General features: G+C 42.9%; 1 protein-coding gene across 1 annotated transcript; it reads right to left on the bottom strand.

Annotated features, from left to right (window-relative positions):
- Positions 1 to 1,213: 1,213 nt before the first annotated feature.
- Positions 1,214 to 8,282, bottom strand: LOC122413011 (pro-resilin-like). The gene is made up of 4 exons (XM_043423069.1): positions 8,206 to 8,282; positions 7,454 to 7,510; positions 5,115 to 5,143; positions 1,214 to 4,650 (listed from the first exon to the last, which is right to left on the bottom strand). The coding sequence occupies exons 2-4, from the start codon at positions 7,476 to 7,478 to the stop codon at positions 1,948 to 1,950; spliced, it is 2,757 nt and encodes a 918-aa protein (XP_043279004.1). The 5' UTR covers positions 7,479 to 7,510; positions 8,206 to 8,282; the 3' UTR covers positions 1,214 to 1,947.
- Between the last annotated feature and the right edge of the window lie 10,926 nt (positions 8,283 to 19,208).

Here is a 19,208-nt window from a genome sequence, read left to right as displayed (position 1 = left end):
TCGATAACTCGTAAACAATAGAATCGATTACGGTAGTATTTTCATAAATTCAGCGCGTGCGATGGAGGCGTAACGAACAATAATGCGATAATATACTGTTCTCTCATTCCGCTTGACTTTATTGATAAGCCTGAGACAATGGACGGCGCATGAAACTCTTACATCTGAAGATGGCCGAACGAGGCAGAAAGAGCAGGCCGAAGGACGAGGAGAGAAAGAGAGGCGAATAATTGCGGTTAAAGAGCGTCGTGAACTTTCGATCATATCGAGATGGGTTTTGTACAAACGAAGCACGAGATCGCGATACTTAGCTGCTTCGAAGATGCTACGAGAAGAGACAAAAAGCGAGGGGGAACGAGCAGATAACTCTTTTCTTCTTGTCCGTAAATAAGTAGTGGAGTTGTCGCAATCGTCGAGGTAAAATGCACGTGACCACCTGAAACTGACAGGAATGAGGAGAAGATAGAGGGGCTGAAATATCTTAAGGAGAGTCCGGAGAAGCGAATAATCGTTCCGTGCACACATTTCGAGGATAGGCACACGCCTAATTGCCGGTTAGTCCAGAAGATCGAGAAAACAGCAGGAGGAGCGTGCTTTGCCCACTTATATCACGAAACGAGTAATTGCAAGGTCATAAGGTGATCCTCCGGGACGGACATTCGTATACGTTGAACCCTGCTCATTCATGATAACTTATATATTTATATGTATGTCTATACATACCGAATAAATGACTTGTTACGTCACCGATCATCCCTTGTGAGTTAAAAACTCAACATAATTTTCGAACACAGCGTTTTTCCAGTTACAATATAGTGACATTAAAGTCACATGCACGCAATCTCGATGAGCTACCATCTTCGTCATTATATTCTCCCCCGTGCGAGTGTCTGTAGCTACGTTTGTGTGCAGATCTTTCGTGTTATTCACCAAGAAACTACGCGTCCCGTTGTCCTGACAAACAATTCGAAATGAGTAATTACAGTAATGAGTGAAAAGGGAAAGGCAAGGAGGATCCGAAGCGTGTGTGCTACGCCCAACGACGAAGCACACGGCCTTTTTGTAGCGACACTTCGTGTGTGAGTGCGTTGCCCGCTATTCTCACACGAATCAGCATCGCATGAATATATTTCGTTGAGCATCACAGGATTCGTAAATAAAGTGAGCATGTATCGTTTTTAATAGTAATTAAAAAAAAAATTTATTTCTTCATTTCACTTATTTCGCGTTAAAATAGAGAATAACATAATGGCATCCAGGTGTTATCCATTGTTACAAAATGTTTAGATACACACACGTATATTTATACACATATGAATATGCATAGCCGAAGCACTATGCGCATATCTGTACATACATGTATTTTTTCGGATTTGTGTAAAATATATATAATTAAAAAAAAATTAATTAATAGTTACGTCATGTCAATGACTTGGTTGCTGTGAATGTTGGTGAAAACAAAAAATGATAATTGATTAAAAAATCTAATAATTGATAAAAATTTATGCCACAATAAATGAGATTACGTATACGCTTTTACCGAGGAATTTGCTTAAATGCATGGATGCAATATGAAGAGAAAGTTAAGCTGAATAAATAAATACTTGGCGTAATAATACTTGCAGGTTTACAAATATTCAATAATTCCAACCCTCGATGTTATTTTTTTCAGGGTTACAATTTTCATTTCCTTATAATACCTGCGTGCCTTTCTTGTTTGTCCATGTGCTCAACACAGCCGGGCTGCGTCCGCATGGATTTTTTCATCATCGTCGCATTAGTAAGAAAGTAGAAAAAAAATGGACATTCATCAATATTTACGTATGTACATACAAGGTCCAGCACCGACAACGAAATTTTGTGTCCGTTCGTTCATAATCTCGTTGAGGGTCTATTCGCTTACGTGAAATAGTTTTTCTCTGGGCTCCCTTAGTTCCGTTTTTACGTTTAACCGCTTCGTGGCGGCAAGTATTCGCGATCAGGTTGCGACGGTCCTTGCGAAGGGAACGGCCTATCCGACGGTTTGGAACCACCCGATGAACCTGGACCTCCGGAAGGACCCTGGGGCCGTCCCGAACCACTTCCTGGATATCCACCACCCGCTGGTGGTTGAGCTCCTGGATATCCACCACTCGCTGGTGGTTGGGCTCCTGGGTATCCATTTGGTCCTTGAGAGCCGGGAGGTTTTGATGCATCCGGAGTTAGATATCCTGGGCCTCCTGGTCGGCCGGGGGTTCCCGGAGTTTGTGGACCTGATGGATAACCTGGCCGTTGAGGTGTTCCGCCTGATGGGTAACCGTTTTGGCCGGGATAGCCTGGACCCGATGGTCCTTGCGAGCCTTGTCCTGGATAACTTCCGGGCCCAGAAGGTCCTTGCGGTGATCCGGGGCCCTGTTGCCCTGAAGGATAACCAGGTCTCTGAGGACCCTGGCCTGATGGATATCCTGAACCGGGTTGATTAGGTCGTTGACCAGAAGGATATCCTGGACCGGATGGTCCCTGGGGTCCTTGGCCCGGAGAACTTCCAGGTCCGGAGGGTCCTTGAGGTGATCCGGGACCCTGCGGTCCTGATGGATAGCCCGGCCGTTGGGGTGTTCCACCTGATGGGTAACCGTTTTGTCCGGATGGTCCTTGACCAGGATAATTCGGACCCGACGGTCCTTGAGGTCCCGGGAAACCCCCAGGTCCAGAAGGTCCTTGTGGACCTGGGCCACCGGGAAGATTTGTCCCGAATGTTCCGTCTATGGCACCGCTTCCCATGATAGTGTAATCGTAAAGGTTTTCATTCAGGTAATATAAACTTGGGGCTGAGTTGCAGTCGAATTGATTCCACCAAACGCACACGAAGAATTGCTGGTTGAAGATCGTGCCATTGGGGCAGAGGAAATCGTACGTCTTGTTGTTGGCACAGATATGAAACACCTGGCATTGGGCTTCAACGTCCGCATAGTAACCAGGGAACTGTTGGGCATCGCACCGGAAACTGGTTTCAGGTACTTCAGCGTAGATAGGATAATCACGGCCTGGCTCACCAGGGATTGCCGAGTAATCTCCGTCGTCGTATGAGCCGTCGTCTTGGGGTCCATTGGCGCCTTGCTCGCCAGCACCTCCAGTACCAGATCCTGGTCCCTGTCCCTGACCGGGATAATTACCACCCGGGAATCCACCGGAAGGTCCAGTTGGTCGTTGACCACCAGGTTGTTGTCCGGGGTATGTTCCGGAAGGTCCTAAAGGACTCGGCCCCTGACCCCCGCTCGGGAATCCTCCGGAGCTAGTAGGATAGTCAGTTCCGGCTCCTGGCCTCTGAGATGGTTGTTGACCGAAAGGGCCTTGATTATTTCCGGGGAAGCTACCGCCTGGTCCACCACTAGGATATCCGCCTGAGCCACCTTGTGGGCCTTGTCCACCACCGGGCCTACCTCCGCTCGGATAACCCCCAGGTCCTTGAGGAGCCTGTCCACTACCTTGTCCCGGTCCACTTCCAACCGAAGGGTACCCATTGCTTGGTCCTTGACTGCCGGGTCGTCCAGAAGGATATCCACCTCCTGTACTTGGCCCTGGACCACCTGAGGGATATCCGTTTTGTCCAAAGTTCGGGAATTGTCCACCGGGCTTGCCTGGACTTCCAGTACCCCCAATATTTCCGCCAGATGGGTATCCTCCAGGAGATGGGCCGCTACCAGGTCGACTACCAGGGCCTGGAAATCCTTGATTGCCACTTCCTGGCTGACCGGATCCTCCACTTGGAAATGGAACAGAAGGTCGGTCCTTCGGATATCCTTCCGCCGGAGCTCCTCCTCCTCCTCCTCCTCCTCCTCCTGATGGATACCCACCATTGGGTCCAGATCCAGGCCGACCACCACTCGGTCCTTGCGGTCCACCAGATGGATAACCACCACTGCCACCCGGTCGCTGTCCACCAGGGCTCGCTCCTGGACCACCTGTAGGAAAACCTCCTCCGCTAGATCCAGGTCCGCTTGAAGGAAATCCACCGGTGCTTGGCCCCTGTCCTCCTGAAGGGAAACCTCCCCCACTGGATCCTGGCCTTCCTGAAGGATATCCACCGGAACTCGGTCCTTGTCCTCCCGAAGGATATCCACCTGAACTTGATCCCGGCCCACCCGAAGGATATCCCCCTGAATTCGATCCCGGTCCACCGGAAGGATAACCTCCAGTGCTAGGTTTTTGTCCACCAGAAGGATATCCTCCGGTGCTAGGTCTCTGCCCACCACCAGAAGGATACCCTCCTGAACTGGGTCCTTGTCCTCCGGAAGGATATCCACCAGGGCTCGGTCCTTGTCCTCCGGAAGGATATCCACCAGGACTCGGTCCTTGTCCTCCGGAAGGATATCCACCAGGACTCGGTCCTTGTCCTCCCGAAGGATATCCACCTGGACTCTGTCCTTGTCCACCGGAAGGATATCCTCCGGTACTTGGTCCATGTGCACCGGGTCGACCACTCGGGTAGCCACCGGGACCTCCTGTAGGGAATCCACTTCCAGGTGCGGAACCAGGGCCTCCTGGCAGAGAATATTGGTCATCCGGAGTGCTGGGGTAACCTCCAGGTTTCGTTGTACTGCCTCCTGTACCAGGTGGACGTCCAGGGATCAATGGATTGCTTGGCACTGGATAACTGTAGCCCTCCTGTGCCTGGGAGAGTGAAAGTATTTTAACTTCAATCGACATGTTCCGCAATCGAAGAGAATGAAATAACGGAGCCTCGCAATTTCCCGAGGGAATTTTAACGACATCACGAGATAAAATATAAATGATGAGCGGTGGTGGTAGTGGTGGTGGCTTTCGAAAAATTGAAAACCCATCGCGAATTAAAGAATTACATCAAAGACCGCCTCCGGTGATGGCGGTTGTTATTCCATTATTTATTTTCTCAGCACGTAGCGTTGCTTCGATCGCACAAGTGAAGATGAAATCTGTGAGCGACGGACGAGCATCAAGTTCGTTGCACAATAAAAAATACGTTTTCTCGATGTGCGAATACCGCACGCGGACATCATCAAACAAAAATGAAATAAACGGGGGGACTGAGAGTGCTCCAAATAATTCACGCAAACAACCAACGAAAAACAAAATCCTCTAGAAAAAAAAATACTTACCACAGAGGAGCGGAGAGTAGCCAGTAAGGCTGAAACAGAAAGCAAAAAACAAAAAAAAAATTGTATCACAGATAAACTGTGCTAAAATTATAACAAGAAGATACAATTACGAAAGAACAATGTAACTGCTGCTGGAGATTCGTTATCTGTGCAGTTTAAAGCCCGGTGAGTGTGAATATCACACACCTGCGTGCGTGCATGCACACACACACACACACACACACACGTACGCACGTGAAGAGCCACACTTACATCGACAAGCAGAGTGTGAGAATTCTTCTTTTATACATATTCTGAGCTAGCATCTCGACAATGCTCTTAATTAATTAGCAGGAAAGTTATGTCACAGAGAATCGTTTTTTAGACCCATTATTACACTGTGTTCGTTTCGCATGAAGACGAGATTCCAGTAACACTGCATCGGCGAGAGCATCACTTCTTTCTCCTATAGACGTCTGCATGTGTATGTACATTTGGGAAGCCTTGCGTGCCATACGATTACGACAATTTTCCCTCGTAAATCTCGTAACACACGAACGGCATATTAGCCTATACTGCACAATTGTTGCTTCCAACACTGTTTTCCGTAAACACTTTTCATTCGCGAGGCATTCGAAGTGTTTTTTTCTTCATACATCATGAAATACTTGGTTTTCTTTCACGACGACTTTCGGAAGTCGGACCAACGCAACGTCCGATGATGCGTGAACTGTTCCATTCGATCGATGTTCGTGTTTAAAATAGAAAGGACATTTTTTCTATTTACCGTGAATCTATCGACGATGGTATTTCGATGGAATCAGCTTGAAAATTTCATTTTGGAATGAAGTTTTGATGCTTTCAATCGAGGAGATTCGGTACGAACTTGCCAAATTCATAAAACAAACCAACCGTAACTGCCTCACAATAATCGCGTAAAAATGATCGTTCTATCTGAGAAAATGCGAGATTTTCTGGATACACATAGGAGAAGATAATTTTTTCGGGCCCTAAAGATTTGTGTCGGCTGCGTCCTTTTGTATCTTCTTCTGCGCTTCCCAACATGAATATGCAGTTGGAGAGTATTTTATTCGCATGTATTCGGCACATCTCAGTGAAGGTAAATTTTTACGTAATATTGACGAAATAACATCAGCAGTGCTGCGCGATGTACAAAACGAGAGGAAGATCTGTGATTGTTGATACGAGAGAAGTGGAAGAATACGCGGGCGGAAAGGAGAGGTGAAATCCTGGTCAGCTATAGAGGCTTGAGCGACTCGTGGATATAAATCAACAAACGGAATCACGCCGAAAGATTGTCTGAAAATGTTGTTCCGTTGAATCGCTTCTTCTGCACTCTCGACCTTGAATTCCTTCGAAACGGTTAACAAACCCGAGGAGATGAGACATTAAAACGAGCCATACGCGATGATCACGCGATGATTTTGGAATGAAATTTTGTTGGTTAAATATGTTAACACAAATGAGTGAGGCTAGAGAAAAAATATGGACAAAAACGGGCGAATCCGCTGCTAAACCGCAATCATCAAGTTTGATCGTTCTGGAAAAAGATTCTCGAGGGACATTAGCAGGTGAAGTTTGTGGTCGTCAGACAATGACAAACGTCTGGTAAACCGGGCCGTAATACTTTTCGCCTGGATCGCGATTCGAGGAATAAAAAAGAAAGATATAAAGAAAGAAAGAAAAAACGAAGAAACATGAGAAAAACAATCATGGCACTATCTACAACCCATTTTAATTAGAGGAAGTTACGAAGGGCGAGAGAATTGTCGAAATTCTTTTTCTTTCTCTCGTTTCTCGATCTTTTGTCCTTTTCTCTTTCCCGGTGTGTGGTACAAATCACGAGAGAGTTTGAGAGTAGCTCACGCGTGCCCAGCAGATCCTCTCTTTTGTACGAGCTACACACTTTTTAGTTCGACCATTGTTACTCGTTGCGCGACCCTCAGTTGCGAAAATCTTTTCCTCTCCCTCCTTTGATCCTTATATACCCCAGCCCCCCTCGCTTCCTCGCGAATCTCCTTTTTCTACTGATGAGACAATCTTTCACAAAGTCAGTTGTCATTAGCCACAAAAAAATGGACTCTCAATCCCTCCTCCAGACCGGCTTTTTGTTACTACCTCAGAATGCATCTTTAAATTGAACAATTAGACTAATTACGCTCCGCCGAAGGACGACTTCCATTTTTTACTCGCGTATTTAATTTTCTGAAATTCTCATTTACATTTATTTTTTTTACTGCTAAGATTATTATTGAATCGTCTCTGTCTTTCGATATCGATGAAAAGCTTTCATCAAAGCTTTCTTTTGCGTGCTTCTGAAGATCGAAAAACTCACTCACCTATCCACAACAGCCACAGCCTCATCTTTCGTAGGTGATGTTGAATCTGCTGAAAATCTGTGAAAACAAAACCGGAAGAAGCAGGATAGAATATTGTAAGATCTTTAATGAGACGGAAATTCTTCCATCGACGGCACAATGTTGCCATTTACGATGGGAATTTAACCTAGCGTCGACGGAGGCGTCAAGTTTTAGCATTGTCAATGACGCCCGTAGATGTATATTTACTTGATCTTATATACGGATATATTAAATGTTAAGCATGTTTCGGAGCGTTTAATCTCGCGGTTCACCACGAAGCGAATGAAAACTTTCGCAAAGTGAAAATCTGCAATCAAGATTATCCGAACGTCCCTATGGAAGGCAGTTTTATTGGCAAATAAATAAGTCGTCCGATGGACAAACGAACGGTGGAGATGAAATTTAATCGTGGTGACATAAAAATTGAATATTTCTTGAATTCAATTATTTTCGTATAAATGCATGGGTGCAGTTGGATCAAATATTCGAAAAACAGTGAGCAAAAATAAAATTCCGATTGAAAGAATCTAGTAAACACGTGAAAAATTGAAACACCCGAAGCCACGCTGACTAAGCTCAACGAGACTCCAACCAAGTCACTGTAAACCTTCAAGTTAGTTGGTCTAATTGCCCTCCCATAGAACTTTGTTACGTGATGTTTTCTTCAATTGAATTTAATGTCGTATCAATACAGGGATCGAAAAAAATGAAGTGATATTGGCCAAACTCACCGAGCCGCGATTCCCAATCCCCGTTAATGCAAAAAACACACGCACTCACGAGACACTTGGAGATGCGAAGGATTAAGTCGAGAAGGTGACTGAAGGTGGAGGTTTTGTTACAGTGTATATATAGGCCTGGTTAAGGCTCACCCCGCGTTCGCCTCTACCGCCTCAATCTTTATTCGTTCATCCTTCTTTGCTTTCCCCTACCCCCGAAGCTTTTTCTTTCACATTCGGCGCGTTATCGAGAGTTTCGCTTCGCGGGGGGATGCGATTCGGTACGAGACAAAGAGCAGCGTCGCTTGGGTACGTCCTCCGGAGCGCGGCGTCGCTCGGGAAGCCTTTCAATAGTATACGCGAGAATAGTCTGTCCCACTATTTCAATGCAAAGATGAACCTTTTTTCATTCTCTCAAGGTGGCAATAGTAAAGGAGCGCGGACGCTTCCATCTTTCGTTTTCGATGCGGACGCGAGTCTCAGATTTGGCAAAGGAGAGAAAGAGGGGACCGCGAGAGACGGGGATCGAAGGATGTTCAACTTCTTACGTGGGCCTTGCCAGGAGCTCCCCTCTAGCGAGAAGCCCCGACCGCACCGCTGCACAAGTGACCTCCGGAGGGCCCTCGTGGAGGGAATTTCTACCGCGTGATTATTCTTCTTCACAACTAACGAGGGAGGAAGGGGAATAAAAAGAATCCGGAGCACGAGGAAGACCAGAAAAAAACAATTGTTCAGCTGTACCAAGGCACCACAATTTTTGAATATTCATTAAAAATCATGTACCCAAACATTCTCATGCCGAATACACCGACATCCATACAGCTAAGGAGATTGGTGATTGTGGGAGGGAAACGATCGAACGCGCGGGGTTACAGTGAAAGTGAAACAGCTAGAACGCAAGTAGAGTAACATCTTCGAACTTATACCGCGGACGAAGGGAGGGGAGAATGAAGATTATTCCGCCAGTTCTGAGCGAGCCTGCGACTATTTCGCTACTCGCCTCCTGGACGACAACATCGACGAAAACGCGCTCCGCTTTAAAGTTTCCGTACCCGATGACACGAGTTTTCACGACTGTTTATTATCGTTGTCGTAGAATATCAGAAACTTTTTTCAACTATTGTTTTTCAATCGTTTATTATAATCATTGTCAGTTGTGTTGTCCTTTTGATTCGTCAGTCAATTCGTTCGCGATTGTATAACTGCCAAAATGATTATTTCATCGGTGATTGCAGTCAGTTAACGTTTTTCCGGATGTTTCCTTTCTTTCCAAGTGTTTTTATCGCCTCAACAATCGTTCGGTCTCATAGAGAATAGGAAGAGAGACAAAGTTATTCTGGAATAACGGGAATGGTTTTGTGACCAAAACCTACACATGTACAGCAGTGATAAGGGATACGAGGGTAGCGAAAGATGAGAAAGTCAACGCTCGTAACAATACCGAGCCAGCAAACGAGATCATAAGAGTCTCAAAATATATGTATAAATGGCACACAGAAAAGTGCAGTAGATATAAAGGTAATGCTTTTAGCTCGTAGGAAATACGTAAGCGCGTTTGTTTCGTTGTTTCGTGTATACGCAGTAGATATGAAAGAGAGAGAAAGGGGGAAAGAGATGGGGAACAAAACGCGTACGTGCTCACTCGATGTGGCTATTCGAGCTACTGCATAGCTTGTCTTTTGACGCTACAACCACGTGTTTCGAGGCTCTACTTGTTTCCAGGAAACGAGATTCGTTTTATCTCGTGGGACATTGCATTATGAGTGTAAAGGAAAAGAAGGAGGGTGTGGGTCTCTTGAGGTTGTCCCTGAAAGGTTGTTTGGTTTTACATCTACAGAGTGTCCCAGGATTTCGTTCCAGTCACTCATCGACGTCCTTAATTGAGTATTTTAATGGAATTGCTGGCTGTTTCCTGCAATTATTATTCTCGGTTCATTCCAAATTTCGTTTCTTCGTCCGAGTTTGCTCTCAGAGAGCGTGAGCTACTCGACGCTTTGAATTAAATTCGTCGCCGGTTTTTTCAAAAAGAAACTTTTTTCATTTGCGTTTTATTGATTCATGTAGAAATTAGTGAAAAGTAAACTCGCCAAATTTATTTTCAAGTATTCAACGAAAGAGCGTATTCTTTCGCGACGTTTCCATCTTTTTCAAAGAGTAGAGAAAAAAGAAGGATAATACGGATGTTGCAACTGCCCGATCTCGTGGGCCCGAGTGCACTCCGAGTGTAGGGCACTCTCTGCGCGGTGAATCCGTATCGCAAGATCATCGTGCGATCTCGACAAGTGTCATCTCATCGTTTTCAGAGATAGAGTGAGAGAAAAGGACAAAGAATGTAAAAAAAAAAAACGATAGAGATTGAGATAGAAAAAGAAAGAAATGGTACGAGGTTACGACGTTGCATTATCATCCTTTTCCCCCTCCCGCTCTCCTGTTTCAATTACTCTATACACAGACTTTTAGTTTATGTACACATTTTTTTCTTATTCTATTCTTCATTAGCAGTTTTACTGTACACGTTTTACGAGTCGCAGTCTTTATTGAAATTCGTTGAAATTGAATGCAGAGCTTATACTAACTCGTCGATTAGAGTGGGGTGACGAAAGCAATGAATTTTGGAATTTCTTTGTAGAGTTTCGAGGTTTTTGGAAAAATAAAATTTGCAACGATCCTAATATTGGATATTCCGTCTGCTCCTTTCCATCCCATTTTGAAAAATCTGGAACTTGGAATTGTTGTTAACTGAAAAGTATGTAATCGAGTGATCGACTAATAAAATCAGCAACTGCGAAATAGAAAAACTTAACTTTGCTCGATTTTGTTTCTTAAGACGCTAGTGTATTTCGGGTAGCAGAATATTTTTCAAAATACATAACACAGAAGGAATATGTACGAAGAACATCCGGGTTCGAAATAATGAAAAAAGTATATCTGTGTATGCACGATGGTATGAAAGGTAAAATGACTTGTTCAAGATAAGACAGTAAATGTCTTGTGCAGGAGGGTTCTGAATGCAGATATCTGAAGCTCGAGGGATCAAGATGATCCGTCTCTTGGCACTCGTTGACCCGTTACCCACTTTTCATGGATTTGCAAACTGGTTATCTCATTTTTTGTACCGAGTCTGTCTCCCAAGAGAGGGAGAGAAAAAGTGAGATGAAGATGAGTCTCATATTCGTTTTCTTTTTAAACGCGAATTTACGCGTTAAAAATTACGCGAGCGCGTTACTCATCGTGTCTTCGTGCAGCGAAGCCGGTAGGATGGACTAAAATGGTGCGTGGGATTGTGCGATTTCGAACGTCACCGAAGGAGCGCATTTTAGCCGGACGCGCATCGAGTTTATCGTGCGCCAATTAATCGGGGAATATTTTTTCACATTTTTCTTTCGTCTATCGAAGCGACGTTGATTTTTTCCTTTTTCACAATTTCACCTCATTTGGCGAATCGTGCGCTAAGCCGTGCTCTGAACTTTGAAATTACAGAGCGGTAAAATCTTTAACGCTCCTTTTCTTTCTCCTTCGCTCTGCCACGGTCTCTCTCTCTCTCTCTCTCTCTCTCTGTCATCCGCTTTGTTGATGTCCGCATAATTCGCGGCGTCGTATACAATAGAATTCATCAAATAATTATGCGATTCTAGGCTACCGATTTTTTGAATATGGAACGAGTACGAAGTACGACCTTTTGTTCTCGACGTCATTGATCCTCTCATTGTGTCACCGACATCCATCAATCTCTGTCCGATCTCTCTCTCTCTCTCTCTTGCTCTCTCTTTCTATTTCCACCACACTAAAACTTGACGGAGCTCGCCGCAGAGCGACGAATGAGCGTTTGTACAGTAATTCACGAGCCTACATTGCGTTGGTCGGTTGGCGAGGTTACGCTGGAAAACCAGCAATGATCGACAGAAGAATAAAGATCACAGGCACCTGCTCTCTTGATGCACTCTCATTTCTTTCCTCTTTTCCTCTCTGGTGGATTTTTATTCAGTTGGCCTTAACTCTCCCAGCTCAGTTATATCGCGAGATATTAAAAGTCATGATAACTCAGGGTCAGTTGTATAAATTCGTAGCAATTTTTCACCATTAGTCATGAAATAACTTTATTTTCAAATAAAAACAATTTTACTCCAATTTGGACAAATGATTTTTTCTCACTAGTCTATTAAGGTAGAACGGTGCCTCTGTTACGGGGCAGGCGGTGAGAGGGGTACTTAACATGGAAAGCCTCTCGTTTTACCAACTGCGCGTGAATTTAGTTTCTGGATTTCAATTTACATGAAAAAATGATAATCGTGTACTTTCAGATGAAAAAATAACTACTTCGACCATAACGTTCCTAATTTTGGTGAAAAAAAACTTCTTTTTTTATATTTCACAATATCAAACATTTGCTTCGACAGCAGCGATGCAGGGTGATGGCTTCAGTTTTTGACTGTTGGCTGCTCTGCTCAAGCTCGAGAGCAAGCTGTAAAGAGTCGAGAGTGCGTTGATCGCCACGTTTGAAGCTGTGTCCACCAGAAAAGACAGACAAATTTCGTTTGTTCATTTTCTTTTGCACATTGCAGATAAGCGGTACGGTGAAATCACTGCAAATTTTGCGAGCGTTATCTTGACAGTTGGTTCATATACTAGTGTTCGTTTCATCAAAAAGTGGCCTTTTTGACAGTAGTTTTTCAATGTTTTTTGCGTTTTTTAACGCTTTTCCATAAGATCCAATGTAAAAAACTAATTCAATTTTCTCAGAAACGGTATAGTCAAACCCATTAAAATTTCGTGAGCAAATAGTTTACACATTTTCGAAAGTATCTATCAATCCCCATAAAAATCTCTCTTCTTTGACATATTGTACCGTTCCACCTCTCGAGTTATCATTTTTCTCTGCAGTTTTGATCAAAAAAATTCCTTTCGTTACAATCATCCCATCAATATTTTCGTGTTTAATTATTACGATAGTCTCTACAAAATATGATACAAGAAAATGGAATTTCCATTTGCAGAGCCATTAGATGAAAAGATCGTCGCAAGATTGCAACAGAAAGTATGCACGTGCTACAATTTTCGAGATTATCGTTCCAACTTCCCGTATGCCGTAACCGAAACACCAACCCCAGGGCATAACTCGACATTTATACCACCCCCTCCCCTCCTTCCTCATATGGCCCGACATACGATGTCTTCGAAGTTTTTAACGCGATGATCTTAGGCATAGCAAACCACGTGTAAAATGTCGGAGCATTTACGATTGGCACGATGTCGGAAAATAACTCACGCGTGTCAGATGAGATAACGAACATTTTTATCTATTTAACTATGCCAACGCAACTTTAAGACTCATTTGTTTTGTTTTACTCATTGATTGATTTATTAAATGGAGTTTTGAATATCCATTAAATGCATATTAATGCTCTTGATTTATGGCTGAAAATTGTTTAGATGATCATAACGACGGCAAATTTTCACACTGCTCCGATACCAAAAATCGATTTTTTTTAACAAAGTAAATTTTTAACGTTATCGTAGAGAAAAAAACTTCAAGTTAAAATACCAATTCGTAAAGCACAAATACGAAGATTTTTGTGGGCTCGAAAAAAGTGATTTTCCAGACATTGATCGAGTTGATACGGTACCCTTTATGCATATGCACGTGTGAGCAGTGGATACGAGTGTTTGCAAAGATCGAGAGAGAATCTGTGACCCGTGACCCTCGGTGCGATCATATACACCGCAAGAGGTAGAACACCCGAGGAAATAAATCAAATCTAGGGAACCGCACGATGCGTGCACCGAGATAGGAAAAATATCTTTCTTGCGTGTAATATTCCTATACACATGAGTTTACTCCATCATCGAGGCTAGAATATCCTCAACGAGCTGACGTTATCCTGCCAGCTTTCTGTGTTTGCAATACCCTCGTGGCTATTCACTGCATATTCGTAATACTCACACGAATAAAACAAAAAACAAGAAAGAAACAAGCAAACAGAAACAGTAAAGCAGACTTAACGAAATTTCATTTGCGTTATTTATCATACTGTCATAAAATATGATATTCTAGATTTTTTAGCTTTGTTACGGTGAGATGAGGATCGTGAATGAAAAATTAAGATTTTTTAGACCTCAAAAACGTAACGATGCAAACGAGCTCATTTAAAGCTCCAACGAAAGACGGTGAATATTCACGCATTCAAAGATCTAATAATTATAAATCTGTAACCGAGAAAAAATGTTTATTGTATAGGAACAAAATAGTCTTCTCCGGGTGGTCCAGTCCTCCAAAAGAATTTTAAACATATTGGTACATTTCTCGAAAAAGAGAAAAAAACATCGAGTACTCGCGTGCATGTCTCTGAGAGCTGGGAAAGCGAGAATGGGCCAAGGTTGAGTGTACTAATGCTGAAGGACGTTATCCCATATCGAAACTTTGCGAATTCATTATTTTTATTATTATGAGGGAGAGAATTTTGCGAGGTTGCTCATCCGATTCGTGCGCGGAGATGAAAAGCTTTGTGTTCCTCGTCGTAATTAGTCGTTTGTAAACCCGAAGAGGAAATGAGACGGAGGAAGACGAGGTCGCAAATTTTCATTGAATTCGGGAAAGGCCAGTGAGAGGAAAAATATATTTTAGTGATCAAGTTACCAAGATCATTATTATTTATTGAATATAATAATTTTTTATTGTCGCACTTCTTTTTCAATTATTAACGTCGCGATTAATCGTGGTAAAAACGAAAAAAAATTTTAGCACAATTTGAGGCAACGGATCGCTCGGGGAACAAAAAAAAATTGAAATGTCAGTTATGAAGCGCGTGGGGGTGACACGGAGGCGAGTTGGAACGAGAAAGTCTCACTTTTGCGGCGAGAGATACGAGGTCCTGGCTCTGCTTATATTGAAATTAGAATTTAATATCTCGTGCGCTCCTGGTGAACGAGAAATTCGCCGGAGAATTTGGCTCGACGTGCGCAAGAGCCGTCTCATTCACTGTGCTGCAGCTTCCTCCGCGAGAGACAGCTGTCGAGCAGGAAAATCCCCTTTTCTTCTTCTCGTTCCACGGCTATTCTTCACCGCAATTTTATGTATTATAAAACCGCTCGAGGATTCAATAATGTTGCGATCCAACTTTTCGAACTATCATCATACAATCCGGCACTTGACGGTGTGTTTAATTAGCGGTTGTAATTGAAAAAAGATGGAATTTCCCCGGAGCTTGATCGAAGAATAAAACTGCGATCGTTCGATCGAGTCTGCTGGTTTTCTTTGCCACTGGCATATTAGAAAATCTTTTATTCCCAATTCTCTTTAAGCTCGTAAGCACGTCTCCGCAAAAGTCCCACTTCTTCGATACCCTCGACGGTAAGAAAGCGCTCGAAGTTTGGAGTGAGGCTGAACAAAAATAAAAATAAAAATAAAAAATAAAAAAAAAAAAACAATGAAAAATGAAAGGACACAAAGTGAGAATTCTCCGCTCGCCGATGAAAAGTTACGAGGAGAGTGTACGTGGAAACCAAGTGGAATGTCAAGCAAAAGATTGCTATAAGTAGAGACACAATTTTACGTCTGATTGGAGGCTCGAAGAACCGATAGAGAGACGAGTAATAGAAGTGAGTAAAAAGAAGAGGAAGAAGAAACGGAGGAAGAGAAGGAGAAAGAGGACTCGATCGGCTGACATAAGTGGCTTCCGCTGTATCGTTCTCGTGCTTTCCCTTTGACCTCGCCGTGATTCAGTCCCGGGAGAGGAACTCGACAGGGCTCGTTCGAGCGTAGAGAAGTGAGACAAGAGGGAGTTCTCGCTGGTCAGACGTGGCACACTCTCTGTCAGACTCGTCTCGTTGCGCAATTCGATTCGTGGCACGCGCGCGACCCATACTTCCGAAAGGATCCTCCGGTATCAAAGTTATTAGAAGACGAAAAGGAATGAGGGGGGAGCAGGAACAGAGAATGATGACGAAAGAGAAACACGAAGATAATATTCAAGAGGGAAAGAAAGAAACGGGAGATAAGATTTCAAAGGCAGAGCGAAATATATGTGGCTCGACACAGAAAAATAATGAAATTCATTTCGAGAGGAGAACAGACAAAAGGAGAGAAAACTCGATTCGGAAGAAAATTTCAAATGCAGTTTCACGAGATAAAAATATGAAACACGCGCGACGATTGAATTGAGGTAAGACAAAAAATAACTCGGCAAGAAAACAAAGTGACAACATTCGAAAAAACGCCTGACGAAACAGTTATATAAAATGAAAAGAGGAAAAATTTCAAGAAAAAAATGATAATAAGATGCATCCAAAATCGGGGAGATGGAAAAGTGACAAGAAGAAATAGTCAGAGCGAATACGATGACGTTTCAACAATCCAAAATGCTGCGTCAAAAAAATACCATTCAACAATTTCACCGACGAAAATGACTGCCATTCTCACCAATTACTCTTCTACGATTGAAGACATCGTACTGGAATGCTTCGGTACTCGATTAATTTTTGATAACGTCATCTAAACTTGTTCTCCACAGGTACCGAAAAAGTATTCGAGGAGCTTAGTCCATTTGGCTTTTCGTGATGAGAAAGGCACTAAGTACATTCTCCCTGGAAGAAAAAAAATCACTCAAAATTACAATGGAGCTACGAAGTAAAAGAACGTGACACACACGTGTGTGTGCAATGGAGCGTTCGTCGGACTCGATCGCAAACTATCGATAAATCGATTATGTAGATACAAAACACACGTAATTCATGATTGGGCTCTTTTGATCGCCCCTCATCTAGGACAGACGGGGTGAAATCTGATCTCGTGCAAACCTCTCTCTCCCGTCGTGATGCAGTCGATGAGGTACACGTCATGTGCATCCATCTGTGTGCATTCGTTTGTCTGTATGCACTTGAAAGTTGCGCAAGTGTAATATAACGTGCTTATGATCTCAGCATCCTGAGATGTCTCGTAACTGAGATTCGAATTTTCACTATGTAATGCTCTACCCATTTGATTAAAGGGGTCGAAAGTGTAACGAGGATTTAATGTTTTACGTTCATCGTTCACGTCATTGGTTGGTGTGTAGAGGGAATTGATTTTTCTCAATAAAACGAAAGCTCGAAGCTTTTAATATCGTAAGGCAATTGGACTGGGTCGTGCAAATGAAATTCGATCGAATGTGTTTTCTTTCGAGAACGTTTTGTGGCTCTTTTTCTGGCAGATTTTTAATGATAGAATGCTCCTTTGACGGGTCGAGCTAATAATGACGGATGGAAATATAATTTTAAAATTAGATTGGACGATTCTTAAGAAAGAAAAAACAAGTTATTCGCATTGGTTTCGAGGACCGACGAGCAGCTGCTGTTGTGCCTCGCAGGAGTTTCGGACAACGAATTTAGCAACGAAAGATTGGGACGATTCGATCAAATCGCAATTTGTGTTCCATTGATTCGTATTGCCGAGCGAATATGTTGTCGTAAGAGAGAGTAAAAATAGGGAGAGAGAAAAAGAAAGAAAGAAAGAGGGAAAAAGAGCAGCACATTAAATATGAAAGAGCTCTCGTAGCGAGGTTGATGCTGCGTGATGAAAATACCAAGTATATGCGAAGTTATTACGGCAACGAACGACGTACATAGGAAAGAGAAGACGATGAGAGTGCAATTTAATCGAAGACAAGAGATTCAAGAAAGGAGAATCTGGCAATCCTGTGACTGACAGTTGGTTGGCTTAATAGAGTCCAGTTCTCGTACAGTCGTTGGTGTCGAGAGACACGAAGAAATCTTCCTCGGATCCTTCAACGTCTACGAACCTGTAGACGTTATTTTTCTACCAACGTTTCGTAATTAGATATTCAAGAGAATTGAATCGCACTGATGAAGGAATATCATTTTGTTTGATAGAAATCATCAAATTATTTAATAGAGTTCAATTTGGCTTGGTGAAAATCTGGTCCGGGACACCAATAAATAAAAAAAAAAAAAAAAAAAAACAAAAAAAAACGTCAACGCTCTTCATCGCACAAGGCTGAAATAACCTTCGCCTCTAATGCTTGGGTTCAATCTTTGTTTTTTCGATACTTTTATTTCTCTTTATAACCCATGATAAATATTATATTTGAGCAAAAGCGAGTATCGGTTAAATTCTGAAGACTATAGAAACGAGCGCTCTTTCAAGCTCGTAATAATTCTCTCGAAGATCGTAATATACGTCGGATAAAAAACAAAGAAGATAGTGTTTGCTCGAAGTTATAAATATTTTATGGGCCGCGGAGGTTCGCGAAGAAAAATACGGGATTCAGGTATCGAAGAGGGTAAATAAACGTGGCTAAATCGAATCAGGATCTCTCGCTGCACGTCAGTGGCTTCTGCCCGCTCGGTCGAACGATAAATTAAATTTTTCCAAGAGTATTCGTTCTCTCTCCATACAGTCTCGATAATAATGTTATTTTTCGAGGACATCGGATTCGTTCGATCTATGGGAAAAATTATACGCATGGAGAAGCGCATTAGAGGGGACGAAAATTTCGTAAATACACGCGAGCAGCAGGGATGTTGACTGCAAATTGACGGGCATTGCCAAACACTGTCCTTTCTATTGTAAACGATTTTACTCACATCCTTATTCCAAGTCTACCATTAGTCTCGAGTATTCCTATGAGAAAATAATACACACGACGGTGAAAAAAAAAAAAAACAAAACGAAGTGACGTAACCTCGCGCTCTGGGTGACCCATTAAAAATCGATATGTATTTAGCACAGATTCGTTAGGTAATTTTCATTCGTTTGACCTTAAAGTGGATTAAAACGGAATTTTACTGCAGCAGCCTCTTCACTGAAAAGAAAACCTCCGCCTCGGTCTTCTCACTTTTCCGCGTCTCTCCTTCTTCCCTCCATTCTCTCATTTCTCGTTATTTCTCTCGTTGCAGAACGTAAGGAAAACTTTTCGGATAAAATTTCCTCGACCTTATTCTTCGGCTTTTCGCATTGTTTCCGTTTAAAGACGATAAAGAAAAAAGTCTCTTTTCTCCTACCCGAAAAAGTTCTCGACGCC

This window comes from Venturia canescens, chromosome 7, assembly GCF_019457755.1.
Source record: "Venturia canescens isolate UGA chromosome 7, ASM1945775v1, whole genome shotgun sequence".
Classification (NCBI taxonomy): Eukaryota; Metazoa; Arthropoda; class Insecta; order Hymenoptera; family Ichneumonidae; genus Venturia; species Venturia canescens.
This window is presented reverse-complemented; position numbering and strand designations above follow the sequence as displayed.

Bases quoted from the DNA above. Each gene is read 5' to 3' on its own strand.
- LOC122413011 (XM_043423069.1), bottom strand. From the start codon at position 7,478: ATGAGGCTGTGGCTGTTGTGGATAG. The intron at 5,144-7,453 runs GTGAGTGAGTTT...TTTCTGTTTCAG, and splicing joins GCTGTGGCTGTTGTGGATAG to CCTTACTGGCTACTCTCCGC. The intron at 4,651-5,114 runs GTAAGTATTTTT...TCACTCTCCCAG, and splicing joins CTACTCTCCGCTCCTCTGTG to GCACAGGAGGGCTACAGTTA.